The sequence below is a fragment of the Sebastes umbrosus genome, chromosome 19, assembly GCF_015220745.1.
Source record: "Sebastes umbrosus isolate fSebUmb1 chromosome 19, fSebUmb1.pri, whole genome shotgun sequence".
In the NCBI taxonomy this organism is placed as follows: Eukaryota; Metazoa; Chordata; class Actinopteri; order Perciformes; family Sebastidae; genus Sebastes; species Sebastes umbrosus.
Genome location: NC_051287.1, coordinates 21,911,961 through 21,927,039, shown reverse-complemented (window position 1 = coordinate 21,927,039; position 15,079 = coordinate 21,911,961). Strand labels below are relative to the sequence as shown.

The 15,079-nt window shown below is 37.8% G+C and overlaps 2 protein-coding genes across 2 annotated transcripts in view; one reads left to right on the top strand and one right to left on the bottom strand.

Annotated features, from left to right (window-relative positions):
- Positions 1-3,386: 3,386 nt before the first annotated feature.
- exosc2 (exosome component 2) lies at positions 3,387-9,105 on the bottom strand. Its single transcript, XM_037753214.1, has 9 exons — positions 8,723-9,105; positions 7,014-7,115; positions 6,824-6,869; positions 6,591-6,680; positions 6,381-6,446; positions 6,220-6,288; positions 4,745-4,921; positions 4,382-4,510; positions 3,387-3,791 (listed from the first exon to the last, which is right to left on the bottom strand). The coding sequence occupies exons 1-9, from the start codon at positions 8,842-8,844 to the stop codon at positions 3,711-3,713; spliced, it is 882 nt and encodes a 293-aa protein (XP_037609142.1). The 5' UTR covers positions 8,845-9,105; the 3' UTR covers positions 3,387-3,710.
- Positions 9,106-12,383: 3,278 nt separating this feature from the next.
- ric1 (RIC1 homolog, RAB6A GEF complex partner 1) overlaps positions 12,384-15,079 on the top strand; it is a 44,169-nt gene continuing 41,473 nt past the window's right edge. The window contains exon 1 of the mRNA XM_037753210.1: positions 12,384-13,018. Coding sequence (XP_037609138.1) covers positions 12,878-13,018 — 141 coding nt within the window. The 5' untranslated portion in view covers positions 12,384-12,877. The remainder of the gene's footprint in view (positions 13,019-15,079) is intronic.

Below are 15,079 nucleotides of genomic sequence, written 5' to 3'. Positions count from 1 at the left end.
GTAAAACATCACTGAGCACTGATTTTAACAAGTGTCAAAAACATTAAAGCACTGAGCACCAACTAGTGGAAATGACAGACTTCTACCACACATTTCTTCAACAAGTGTCTGTGCCAGATAACTCACTATATAGGTGAACTTGCTAAAAGTAAGACTTTTAACTATCATTATTCTGCTATGTTGTCAGGACATCTACATCATCTGTGCTTCCTTCTGCATACAACCCCACTTCCCTCTGTGATATGAATTTACTCTTTCATATGCCAATCAAGCTCTTTAAATGACAAGCTGACATTGCACATGACTATCAGGACATTTAGTGTTGATCCAAACAATCCTCAAACCATCGAGATTACAATTACAATACAAGATTGTACAACTAAAACATCCCTGAAGTGCAGCTGAGGGTTCATCATTGTCATCCTTAAATCTGTGCAACGGATTTTTACAACAGCAATGTCAAAAGCATGAAAGCACTGAGCACTAACTAGTGAAAATGACAGACTACTACCACACATCCCAAACTGGCACCGTAGTAACAAACTTCTGGAGTAAAGACAAGCGAATAAACTTACGCAGACACATGTATGTTGGAGTTTAGCTGGCGACCTGCAGCTAGTGTTGAAGGTAGCCATGTATGCTAACTATTAGCTGGTGTTGCAGCACATCGAGACTCAACAGTTGGTTCTTCTTGCTGTTGTTAACACGCTGCTTAGAAACGTCCAACAAGTGCACTCAAATGTCTCCAAAAGACATGTCTCGTCACCACAATTGAATGCTTTTGTCTTTCCAAAAGCCAGAGGTTTGTTTCAAACTTCCGTGTCCAGTGTGTTGCGGACTTTCTCCCCCTGTGGTACCCGGACGACTAGAGAAGACACTTCAATCCAGGAGGTGAAGAAGAGAAATGGAGGAAACTCAGCCGGCCACAGACCGACGACTCTTTCTGCAAACTCTCCTCTCTGTTGTTGTTTACAGCCGCCGAGCTCTTCGTTACCGTCCCCTCGGTCCGCGGACTTATTCATGTCTCTCACGTGAAAATCTCAGCAGTAAACTTTGTGCCGAGGAGTAGTTGTGTCGCTGGTGCCGCCATACTTCCATACTTCCATACGCAAGGTGGTTTACAGAAGTATGTGGGTGGGGCGACGTGTGACGTAGCCTGCGTGCGTGGGCTAGTACAGGGGAGCAGATATGCTGCTGGAGGACAGAGAGCACCTCACACTCCACTGAGAGAGGGCACATAGGACTACATAACAAAACCTGCTTTTTAAAACACATTTTTTACTTGATAGAATTTACTGCTTTCAAAGGTCTGTAAGTTATAAGTAGATAAAGTGTTTTAAAGGAACAAAAGCTTAATTTTGATTTCTGCTCCTCCATCTCTTGATAGGTATTCAAAGGCCCACTCCTGCTAAGGCCTTTGAGCTGAAGGCCTTTGAGCTGAAGCTCTTATTAGGATTTTACTACAGAAACTAGTCTTGATTTTTTTCGTGTGAAACAGAAATTGGTGGAATCTACCTTTTTGCCTGACTATGGAGATGTGTTGTATATGAATGCTTCTGCTCATTGTCTTCGCATGCTGGATAGCGTGTATCACGGGTCACTGAGATTCATTACAAACTGTCGTTCTTTGACTCACCATTGTGTACTCTACTCTAAAGTGAATTGGTCATCCTTATGTGCTCGTCGCCTCAGTCATTGGTATGTGTTTATCTACAAAAGCATTCTGGGTTTAGTTCCTTCTTACTTGTCTTCACTTTTAAAAAGGAAAACTGGAAGTCATAATCTTCGTTCTATGAACATTTTGCAATTTGTTGTTCCCAAAGTACGGACTGAATTGGGAAAGAAAGCTTTTAGGTTTTCGGCACCAACTGCTTGGAATAATGTACAATCTGATCTTCAACTTCAAAACTTAGTTCCCTTGAATGAGTTTAAGGCTTTGGTGAAATCTCTGCAGTCCAGGTTGTCTGTGTGCAAGTGTTTTGTATGAGCAAGTTTTAATGTTGCTCATTTATGTGTTGTCTGTTACTTTCACTATAACTGTGTTGCTGGTATCTTGGCCAGGTCTCCCTTGTAAAAGAGATGTTTGATCTCAATGGGACTAACCTGGTCAAATAAAGGAAAATAAATAAATAAATCTCACATGCAGCATGTTATAATAAAACTAGAATTACTGACTCATGGCTGGATGCATATGAATTCTTGAGTTATGATCAAAAACGTGTTTTGTGAGGTGAAAGTGACCTTGACCGTTGACCACCAAATTCAAACAGTTCATCCTTGAGTCCAAGTGGACGTTTGTGCCAAATTTGAAGAAATTCCCTCAAGGTGTTCTTGAGATATCATGTTCACAAGAATGGGAGGGATGTGAGGTCACAGTGACCTTGACCTTTGTCCACCAAAATCTAATCAGTTCATCCTTGAGGCCAGGTGGACATTTGTGTTAAATTTGAAGAGATTCCCTGCAGACGTTCCTGAGATATCCCGTTCACGAGAATGGACCGGACGTATGTATGGAGGTATGTATGTACGTAGAGATGGACAACTCGAAAACATAATGCCTCCGGCCACCGCTGTCACCGGCGCGGAGGCTCAAAAAACAACGAAATCTGATGGACATCCTATTTGATGATGACACAATAAAGTACCATGAGTGTTTTTCCCCCTGAGCTTTGTACACTGATACTAATAACAAATCAATTTAATTCAAATATCAAAAACCTGTGATATACCAGCTTAGTTCATCCACCATTTAATATTAACAAGTCAGTACTAACAGTTTTATTTAATAAAAAATAAACATTTTAAAGATGTACTGTAATTTATACCAGAGGTTCTCAATCTTAGAGATAGATATATAGAATATACTGGGGACCCCCTCATGTATGTCCCTTGGAATAATTAAATATAGCTTATTTTTTACACTTTTATAGTCTTAGTTATGTGAAAGAACAACAAAAGAGAAATTTATTAGACATGTATTAAACATAGTTGCCGATTCAAAGAATTGTAGATTTGTTAGACTAGAACGTAATCTATGAACTATTATACTGTAAATTTAAAAATGAAATATTATTCATTGAATTATGAAACCTTTTGTGTGTATATATATATATATATATATATACTGTATATCATGATACTTTAAATGAATGAATCTGACAACTTTTCACATAACCCCTGGCAGAGTGCCATGGATCCCTGGGGGTCCCCGGATCCCACTTTAAGAATCAGAGATTTATACAACTGCATTATTGTTATTGCTAATAAAAAAGAAAAGAAAAAGATTGCATACACACATTAAGTAAAACCCCTTATGATGACTTATTTTTCCAGACATATTTGTTTCTGTTTCTTCAATATTCAACAAAACACACCACACTGAGAAGTACTGAAATGTATAGAAAATGTATTGGATACAACAGTTTTTTTGTATAACACCACACATTATCAAAAATGTTCCACTATACCAAATGTAAGAATAGCTTCTCTGGTGATTTCTGGCTGCAGAATTTAAAGAACATATCCATAATTCCCGTAAGCAGTCAAACAATAATCGTCAATTTTGTTACATAAAATAAATTTGGAGCTGTTCAACTGTACAACAGGACTGTCAGATTAGGAATGGTTCTTTGAAAAAAGGCCAGTTCAGTCCTCGCATAGGTGGTCAGTCCCTGACATAGCTGTTTGATCAGGAAAAGGATTTGTGCTCTTTAACCTTCCTGATCCAACAGCTTCTGTTGCGTCAACATCACAATCTCCTCCATCACTTCTGGTTTCAAGATGTCCTTAACCTACAGAAACGGCATAAAGCGGAGAATTATAGGTCAGTTACACTGAAAAATTGCACATTTATTCTCACATTTGTGAATGCAATTATCTTTGCATTAAGAGTAAACATATTTTTGTTTTTTGTTACTAAGACAAACCATAAACAGTCTTTAGCCAGACTGCTCAGAAACACATAAAACAACTGGGTTGGGCTTGTTTAACTAGCGTTATTAGCAAGAGAGAAAACATGGCTAATTAATGTCTATGCCAACAATTAATCAAACTAAGTATTGTCCATGTCATATGAAAAGCATTAGTGATTAAGTAACCAGTTTCCCTGCCCAAAGGAGCAATGAAATCAACCATGTCTGTTCCACACTGTAATAGAACAGCAGAGTCAAAGTTGAGAACTGCAGTACAGTAGGTTTCCAATATGGCCACCAGATGGCACAATACATCACAGAAAAAGTCCACTTTTTATTGAAATATATTTTCATTGCCATTGCTTTACATATGAGAGCCAGGGGGCGTAATTCATAAACAATCACATGCTGTTGAAAACTGAAATAAGTGATCATTACAGTGCAGCAAATTGTATCCGATTGCTTCCTACCTGGTGATGAACTGAAGACTCATAGCAATAGAGAACACTGGTGTCATACAAAAGGACCTTGTGTGCAGCCAAAGCCAGGAGGCAGTTTCTCAACCGTGAAATCACCTCTCGATCTGACAGACTGACAGGCTGAAAGGGCAGAGACGAGAGATGCACAAACAAATGAGTTCAATACAGACATGGAAATACAATTTGGATGCAGTAGATTAAAATGAATAACAGAACAAGTGTCTCCTCTCTGCAGCTCACTCACATATTGTACCTCTATCTAAACAAGACCAGGTTAACTTCTTCATTTAAATCCAAGTGTGTATTCGTCAATATATTGACTAGTGAAACTATAAAATACTGTGCTGTTCCCACCTCCATGCTGGTATAGAAGCCCCCAGCTTCTTCCTCCTGCTGCTCCGGTGTGGGATACAACCAAACGTAGCCGTTATTCCCGAGGATGATGGATGCACCACATGGCAGGTTGTGGAAATGGGTTTTCTGTCTCTTGATCAGAGAAGGAGAAAGCTGTACCAGCACTCCTTGACCCAACTAGTAGAAACAGGATATTAGGTCATATTATGTAAGAAGGAAAAGTATTACTAGCTTATTTTTAGTAACAAAAGCAAAGCCACATTTTGTAAATCAACAACGCAATGGTAATACCAAGGAGAGAAATCACTACAGTATCCTGTCTGTGATACACTGTGTAGGATTTATTAATTACACTGCTTTAAAGGTACAGTGTGTAACATCTGGCGGCATCTAGTGGTGAGGTTGCAGAATGCAGCCAAATTAAACTTATTCCGTGTGTCAGGCGTGTAGAAGAACTATGGCCCTATCTAGAGCCAGTTGTTGTAAGAGTAGCGTAGGTCATTGGTGAAGCAGGAGAGAGAGCGAAAGTGTGCGAACGAACAAGTGAGCTAGTGGAGCAGAAGACAAAGTTAGTTTGGCTTTGAGAATATCAAGTGAATATTCAGTGGAAGTTACACTCCTCAAGACCAACAGAGGCTTCCAATGTCTTGTTTCTCGGCAGCTGAGTGGAGTGACAGGGGTTTACTCCGGAGCGAGTAACGTTATCAACTCAGGCCCAAACAGAAAAAGTTAACACTGTGGTTTGTCCGTTCTGGGCTACTGTAGAAACATGGTGGGCGGCTCTGTAAAGAGAGGACCTGCTCCCTATGTAGATATAAACAGCTCATTCTGAGGTAATGAAAACACAGCGATTCTTATTTTCAGGTGATTATACACTAAAGAAAACATACTCATTACTATTATATTCAATTTCTGCCAATAGATCCCCCTAATTGTTACACACTCGTCCTTTATGCCTTGCTTTAAATGTACAGGTCTTCCTATTCCTAATTTTATTATTCCCTATATGTATTCATTTGACCACATACATTTGTTCTGCCTCTTTACTTTTATTGTTGCATGTTACCAGAGTACAAATGAGCCAGCGATGAAAGGTGAAAGATCACAGAGTAGTCACCCATCTGGCACTGATGTTACATATTTAAACATTCATTATCATCTCCAAATAAGAGTGCAACTAACAGCTGAGTGAATCATTTACTATTTATAGTAGGACTGTCCTGTATTAGCTGCTAGACTAGTGATACTGTTGAAAATAAGTGGTTACATCCCCAAAATGTGCATATTTTGAGATGTTTTAAAGCTACATCTGTGTTAGCACTGTCCACCCACAAGTGTGCGTCCTGGCCCTTTGTTTCCATTCTGATTTGTTTGATTGAACCACAAACAGTGAGTAATAGAGCAAACTGAGCCATTATTTGGGGTTATCATCACAGCTGTACTCTGTCATTGTCATTGTCATTGTTAACACTTACTTTTCCATACTTTAAACTACGGGTGTGCAGGGATAGGGCTCCATCTGAGAAGACAGACTGCACCTCTGCCTAAAAGAACAGGAAAAGAGCAAAAAGAACATTAGAAGTGAGAATAATAAGATGGAGCAGCCAATGAAAGATTATAATAAACTATGAGTTACACTGATGAGATCGCCCTCATGAAGGTATTCTCTCATGGTGAGCTCGTCTTCTGCTGATCGTCTCCTCTAAAAGAGAAAAATCAAAGAAAGATTTTAAACAATAAATAAAAGTTGGCCTTTAACAAACTTCCCTGTCCAAACTCATTACTATCCTTTAGGATAATGCTAGCTCAGCTAACACACAGTGAATCACATCTTCAAGCATCTCACCAGCTCTCCTCCAGGCAGATTGACAGAAGACAACAAGAGGACAGAGTCCAGCCGGGAGTTAGTCTCCACCTTCCACCGTTTCTGTTGTACCTAGACATATCACAAAAGAAAATCACACATATTGATAAAATGTCTTACTTGACAAAATGACAACAGCTTGTTGTAACCATATATATTTTTTGGATACATTCAAAATGTCAGACATCAGAAGAAATTAGGCGGCCGTGCCTTACCTCTGTGATTCTGCCAACCACCACATCTCCAACCTCACCGTTAAACCTGTGATTCAATAACATAACCACACAATTACATAACTTCTGCAAAAGCTGATGTACATAAAACACGCATGAGTCAATTTAGTACAACTAGGCCCGCTTGACTTTTTTACTGTACACATTTAAGAGCCTCGCTGTAATCACTTACCTGGTCTTAAGTGGTCTGACACAGATCAGCTTGTCAACTCTCTGCACCTCTCCAGCAACTGAAGCCGTCAGCTTGTCTTCATCAACATAGGTACCATGACCCCTGGGGATAAATGGTGTATACCAATGAGTAGTAATACAGCCAAACTGGAATTTGCTAAAGAAAATGCTGGGTGACCACCACATAGAAATCAGTCAGCACAGACATGTTTTTAAAGGATAAAATTATTACTTTGTACCTGTTCAGAGTGATTATCACAATTTAAAGAGGACCTATTATGCTTAATTTCAGGTGCATACTTGTATTTTGGGTTTCTACTAGAACATATTTCCATGCTTTAATGTTCAAAAAACACTTTTTTCATACCGGCTGTGCAGCAGCACCTCTTCTCACCCTCTGTCTGAAACGATCCATTTGAGCGAAAAACCCAGTCTGCTTGGATTGGTCAGCTGGCCCACGATTATAATTGGTCAACCGAACCAAACTCTTTGGACTCCGCTCTAACTAGTTTCGTTTGAAGGCGTGCCAAACTAGCCTTTATGCAAATGTGTTACTTGGTGACATCATCACGTTACGGAAGAAAAGATGGGACTTCAAGCAAGGCGTTTCAGGCATTTCATTACAATGTTTCTGTGGGGGAGAGGAACTCCCTTTGGGGTGGACTTTGGGCTTTGTAACTTTGCAAACCTTTTACATGTACAAAAAATATATACAACACACTAAAGGAAAGGGAAAAAGCACAAAAGCATAATAGGCCCCCTTTAACTTACATTACATATTGTATGTCACCCTGAAAAGGTGGGAGGATTTACACTAATCGCTGTTGATGGCAGAGCAGACAGGCTGGACATGAGGTCTAAATCTTTCATAAATTGGTAACGACCACAACCAATATTATTATGGTCAGAGTACAACCAGCATAAACTCCCCCCTTTTGAAATTAGCTAATTAGGTAATTTAAAGGTCCCATATCATGCTCATTTTCAGGATCATACTTGTATTTTCTGTTTCTACTAGAACATGTTTACATGCTGTAATGTTTAAAAAAAACCTTTTCTTTTCCTGATACATTCAGCCTGAATATGCCAGATTCACCCTCTGTCTGAAACGCTACGTTTTAGTGCATTTTGACGGAATTGCGACGGAATTGCAACAGAATTGCGTTGCTAGGCAACAGCTTGGGTCCATGTGTACTTCCTGTCAGCTGATGACATTCACATACACTGCAACCAGGAATAAACTGGGACACATTTTGAAAGTTTACGTGTAAAATTGTCTAAAGGGTCTAAATATTGTATATTTGTGACATCACAAATGGGCAGAAATCCTAACAACTTGTTTCAAATGCAGAGTTTCTGAATACGGGCTGTGTGTATTTCCCTGTGGATTGAGTGTTTCAATACTTTCACAGTATTTATATAGCACTTAAGCCTGCTTTATAATAAAAAAACATGAAAATCTCACTTTTTTTATAATATGGGACCTTTAAAGCTAGTGCAGCCTGCGTAATGATACTGCTGCTGCTCAATGCTGAATCCACCATCTACCTGCTAATGATGACCACATCAAATCTTCCTCATAACACATTTTCCCCAAGTGATCCCCAAAATCATGAAGCTCTTTTTAGTTGATTTCCCTCCTTGACAACATGTTGTGCCCACGACACACAGCAGCCGATCACACCACCGGTGCACCGACCTGATGCCTACCTCATGAAGCCGGTGTCTGAAGTGATAACATCGCCGGGGACGACTAGATCTTTTCGGTCGAAAGAAGAAACTGTAAGCGACACTGGTTTCTGAATAGTTGGTAATCTCATGTCAGCAGCCATGCTTCTTCTTTTGCTGCTTCTTCTTCTTCTTCTTCTTCTTCCCTCTCTGGTAGTCAACAAACAACTATCAGTATTATACCGCCACCTACCTACCGGAGTATGAGTCTGAATGTTTTTCTACCCAAAGTTGGTATGTTTTAAAACAGCTTAATATATATAGTAACATGTGAGAGTGAAAATGCTGTGTATTTGTAGCAATTATCAGCTAGCTTGATACACTTGCTAAACTTCTTCTTCTTCTTCTTCTTCTTCTTGTCCTCCAGCAGCGTCAAAGATGCATTACCGCCACCTGCTGCTCCGAAATGCGTAGTATCCTATTATTATCATTATTATTATTATTATTATTATTATTTTTATTATTATTATTATTTTTATTATTATCATTATTATTATTATTATTATTATTATTATTATTATTATTATTATTATCATTATTATTATTATTATTATTATTATTATTATTATTATTTTTATTATTATTATTATTATTATTATTATCATTATTATTATTATTATTATTATTATTATTATTTTTATTATTATTATTATTATTATTATTATCATTATTATTATTATTATTATTATTATTATTTTTATTATTATTATTATTATTATTATTATTATTATTATCATTATTATTATTATTATTATTATTATTATTATTATTATTATTATTATTATCATCATATTATTATCATATTATTATTATCATATTATTATTTATTTTTTAAAACAATATTGTTTTATTGAATTTTACATATAAGACTACAGTTAGACAGACTAACAGACTAACAATATTACTAATTAAATTATACAATGAAATATTTAGTCAGAATTTCCACAGTAATCAAAGAAAGAGAGATATGATATTATTATCATATTATTAATCAATCTTTCTCTTACATAAAAAAAAAGTGCGACAATTTCTAATACCTAGACCGGTACAGAATGGTTAATTACATAAGGTGGACGAGAGCATAGTTGAACACAATCTCTTCTAACTATTATATGAGACGATATTGTTATAAGCAGCAATGGAAGCACATGAGCTCACTGTCTTTCCTTGAGAAATACCTCCAAGCAGGCAAACTGTTATCCCAGTCAATAAGCACAAATGAACAGCCTTTATTATTTATTAATTGGCTAATATAACTACACTCTACTTCATTTGAATATACAATCATATGTTTAAATAATACAAAATATAAAAATGAGGTAAATAAAGCTGTAATCACCCAATCAGTGAAGAAGAAGGGCAGACCACACTAATGAAGCACTGATCTCCTTTGCTGTTTGTTTGGGTAGTCTAAAAAAAATTCCATGTATGCACTTGGGTGATAATAATAATAAGAATAAGAATAACAATAACAAGAAGAAGAAGAAGAAGAAGAAGAAGAAGAAGAAAAAGAAGAAGAAGAAGAAGAAAAAGAAGAAGAAGAAGAAGCAAAAATGCAGCTCAAAGTGTTCAACAATAAAGACTGCTTCACATGAAAATGAACATAAAAACATATTAAACATTAAGATAGGAAATAAAACCATAAAAAAACATTATAAAAGACAAAATTAGTGACCTAAACAATCAAAACAACAGCAAGCTGTGGGTTCCTCCCTCTACATCAGTGACAATGTGGGTGTTATTATTGTTGTTATTATAATTGTTTTTTTAAACATATGATTGTATGTTCAAATATGTGAAGTAGAGTGTAGTTATATCAGTCATTTAATAAGTAAAGGCTGTTCATTTGTGCTTGTTGACTGGACTAACAGTTTGCCTGCTGTTCCTGTAACATTCCTGAGGGTGGCAGCAGAGGGCTATTTATGGCCATTTAGAGCATGGGATTATGACAAGTATTTTCTTTGTAAAGAATAGAAGATTATATTATCACTATACGATCACAATGTAAAGACTTTAATATCAAGTTGTAATTAACCTACAGCAAAGTAGGATTTTCATGGGAGCAAACTTCGGGCCAAACAACGCCCCTTAGCTGTGATAATCACAACATACAACGGTCTGTCGTAAACTGTATTTCTTCATTATAAACGGACCATTCAAAACTACTGTTACGGACATGTGCAATAACACGTTGGACACTTTTGTGTCACTTTTGTGCAATGTAAATACTGTAAATCTACTGTTACGGATATGTGCAACAACATGCTGATCACTCTGTGCAATAATTATATGATGCTGTGCAATAATTATATAATTATCTGACGGACACTTTGTGCAATAATCTGTAATCTGGCAAAACTGTCATCTCATCAATATACATATTGTATTTTTATATTTTATATTGTATTAGCTTTTATATTTTTTACATTTATATTGCACTATCTCTTTTTTTATTGTATTATCTTTTCATTAGCACCTATGGGATTGTCACAATCTAATTTCGTTGTACTACACAATGACAATAAAAGGCTTGAATCTTGAATCTTGAATTGAGTGGTACCAATCACTGCAAAAAGTAACATTTATTAAATATAACACCAGTTTCCATTATGTCCAATTTAAGTAGGGATCCTGATTTGCTTTCTCCCTGCGATTTTTATGGCAAAACTGGGAATAAACGATGTAATACATTTACTTATTTTGTTACCTTTATTAAGGGTTTATTTATAGATAAATAGATAGTAACTTTATTGATCCCAAGGGAAATTCAAGTTTCCAGCATCACAGTTCCATAGTGCAAAACATGTTAGTAAAAAGGCAGTAAAAAAGTTAGTAGTACAAAGTACAAAAAAATATACCAAATATAAAAATACAAGGAGATGAAGAAAACTGTTAAAAGTGAATATAGTGCAGGGTAACAGCTGTGATACACGACTATTAAAAAGTGAATATAGTGCAGAAGAGACTGTTAAAAACGAGTATAGTGCAGTGTAACAGCTGTCATACAGGACTATTAAAAAAGTGAATATAGTGCAAAAGATACTGTTAAAAATGAGTATAGTGCAGTGTAACAGCTGTGATACAGGACTATTAAAAAAGTGAGTATAGTGCAAAAGATACTGTTAAAAATGAGTATAGTGCAGTGTAACAGGTGTGATACAGGACTATTAAAAAAGTGAATATAGTGCAGAAGAGACTTAAAAGTGAATATAGTGCAGGGTAACAATTGTGATACAGGACTATTAAAAAAGTGAATATAGTGCAGAAGAGACTGTTAAAAGTGAATATAGTGCAGAAGAGACTGTTAAAAATGAGTAAAGTGCAGGAGAGACTGTTAAAAGTGAATATAATGCAGAAGAGATTGTTAAAAATGAATATAGTGCAGAGTAACTCCAGTAGCTTAGTCTATGAAAGTGCACTGTGTGCATTATTATCTGTTATTATAGAGGTGAGAGACAAAAGTGTGCTTTAACGTGACAGTGGATGCATTTTCCCTCCCTGCATGGTTTTTGCACATACTCCATTGAAGACATTTTATTTTGAAACCACCAGATGTCAGCGTCGAGCCACTTTTGCTTACATCCGGAGTGCTGACGTCACATGTCAACACCATGCAGACGTCACCGTTCTGGACCAATCAGCGCAGAGTCCCAGAGGACTCTTGTAAAAATGGCGACGGTGAGGCACAGAGGAGTGAAGCCTGGACGCGTTACCGTTATTAAACACCTCCGCTGGTCCAGACACCAGTAAGAACCGACACAAGCAGCGGGATAGCACGTTAATCGACTCGTTTGTCGGCAGCAGCGAGCTGTGTGGTGCTGCGTGCCGTCGCTGTTCGCCGGTTCGCTTGTTGTTTTCGGTTAGAGACTGTTGCCTCGGATAGCTTCATTAGCTTCAAGTTGGAAAGCTAGCCCAGAGCTAACTAGCTGTGTAGCTCCACCGGGCTGCTGGGAGCTCTCTGTCTCTTCATGGGATTCATAGAGTGACCAGTGTGATCACTGGACTGCATGTACATTGTTAAAGGTTTCATTTCAACGGAGGCCATGAGTCGCTTGGATTAAAGATCGCTTTAGGAGGCATACCGACGGTCTGGCATTGCGACACACTGCTCTCTCGGTGTAGTGAGTTTTTGCCGTCATGTATTTTCTAACCGGCTGGCCCCGGAGGCTGCTCTGTCCGCTGAGGAGTGAAGAGGAGCCCTTCCACATCCAGCCCAGCTCCCAGAGGTTCTACTTCGCCGTGCTGTCAGAGACACAGCTCAGCATCTGGTTCAGTCGGGTAAGTGAAGGAAGGCAACCCATCAGCTGGTTCACTCAGCTGTCCCGACAAAAACAACTCTCATTTTAAGCATGTTTGCACAGACAGTATACGCGGTTATTATCACCCCCTCAAGCTACAACCACCATCATTTTATTATTTCCTTACACTTTGCACTACTGCGTGGCAATCTGGCTCTCTACCATTCGTGTCTTTTTTAAATGATGGCTAATAAACATGGAGAGCAGCAGCAGCGCGTCATTAGTGACGACACCGCTGCTGGTGTTGACCTGGATGTGTTGGCAACCGGTGCCACCTCACACACACCTATTTCAATAAGTACTATCATAGATGACAGGTGACACTGTTAAGCATCACTACAGTGTGAGTCGCCAATATCCGTACACGTGTGCCTTTCACAAAGCCGTGGTTGTATCTGTGTGGCGTTTCAAGTCCCTCATTCTTGACAAAGGAACTGAAGTTCACCTGATGAATGCTTTAAGTTCAAAGTTTAAAGGTCCCATATTATAAAAAAGTGAGATTTTCATGTTTTCTTTATTATAAAGCAGGCTTAAGTCCTATATAAATACTGTGAAAGTATTGAAACGCTCAATCTACAGGGGAAATACACACAGCCCATATTCAGAAACTCTGCATTTAAAACAAGCTGTCAGGATTTCTGCCCATTTGTGATGTCACAGATATATATATATATATTTAGACCCTTTATACAATTTTAAACGTAAAAATTCTAAATGTGTCCCAGTTTATTCCTGGTTGCAGTGTATGTGAATGTCATCAGCTGACAGAAAGTACACATGGACCCAAGCTGTTGCCTAGCAACGCAATTCCATTGCAATTCTGTCAAAATGCACTAAAACGGAGCATTTCAGACAGAGGGTAAATACGGGCATATTCAGGCCAACAGTATGAGGAAAATAATTTTTTTTTTAAACATTACAGCATGTAAACATGTTCTAGTAGAAACACAAAATACAAGTATGAACCTGAAAATTAGCATAATATGAGACCTTTAAGTTATTATTAGCATGGGATTTCCAATAGTGGAAGCAAATATTGACTGACTGCATGTTGTGGTATGTTCTGTGGAGCACAAGATCTTTTAGGCTGCCAGAGGTACATGATTATATGTAAACAAGTGTCAGTCAGCACATTTCATGCTGACTTGAAAACAAAGTTCAGCGACATGGGTTATATTTTCTCTAAATGGCCTTCATCTGAAGGCCAATGTGGACTTGCTCCCCTTTTTCTATTTATGACAGTGTTTTTAACATGAGGATATATTTGTAATCTTGAGCAGAGGCCTCAACCATCATTAACCACCATCATTTTATTTTCATACACTTTGCACTACTGCGTGGCAATCTGGTTCTCTGCCCTTCATGTCTTTTTTAAATGATGGCTAATAAACATGGAGAGCAGCAGCAGCAGCGCGCCATTAGTGACGACACCGCTGCTGGTATTGACCTGGATGTGTTGGAAACCGGTGCCACCTTACACACACCTATTACAGTAAGCTACATAGATGACAGGTGACACTGTTAAGCATCACTACAGTGTGAGTCGCCTATATCCGTACACATGTGCCTTTCACAAAGCCATAGTTGTATCTGTGTGGCGTTTCAAGTCTGTCATTCATGAAAAAGGAACTGAAGTTCACCTGATACCATACGATACAACTTTATTGTCAGTTTGCACTGAAATTCATTTAGCATCCATAGCAGCTCAGTTTGAGAAAAAGTCCACATACAATAGACATACTGTTACTATAGACAGACAGACAGACAAGTAAGACCCATCAGACAAAAAACAAAACACATAACAATTATTCATACATATCCCATTACAAAATGACCATCTGTCCTCTGGATTCACATGTCTTTAGCAGCACATTAATTATTATTTAGCAACAAGATGGACTGATGGACAAAAGCGTTCTTTAGCCTGATGCGGTTCAATGTAGGGACTCTGAATTGCCTCTTGGAGGGCAGAAGTTGATATTCCCCATTCAATACATGTAAGGGATCAGAAGAGATGCTGTTGGCAAGTCTGAGCATACTC

Excerpts from the sequence above, each read along its gene's own strand:
- exosc2 (XM_037753214.1), bottom strand. The coding sequence starts at position 8,844 with ATGGCTGCTGACATGAGATTACCAACTATTCAGAAACCAGTGTCGCTT. Across the intron at positions 6,681-6,823 it reads TGGTTGGCAGAATCACAGAG|GTACAACAGAAACGGTGGAA; the intron begins GTAAGGCACGGC and ends TGATATGTCTAG. Across the intron at positions 6,447-6,590 it reads ATCTGCCTGGAGGAGAGCTG|AGGAGACGATCAGCAGAAGA; the intron begins GTGAGATGCTTG and ends TTTCTCTTTTAG.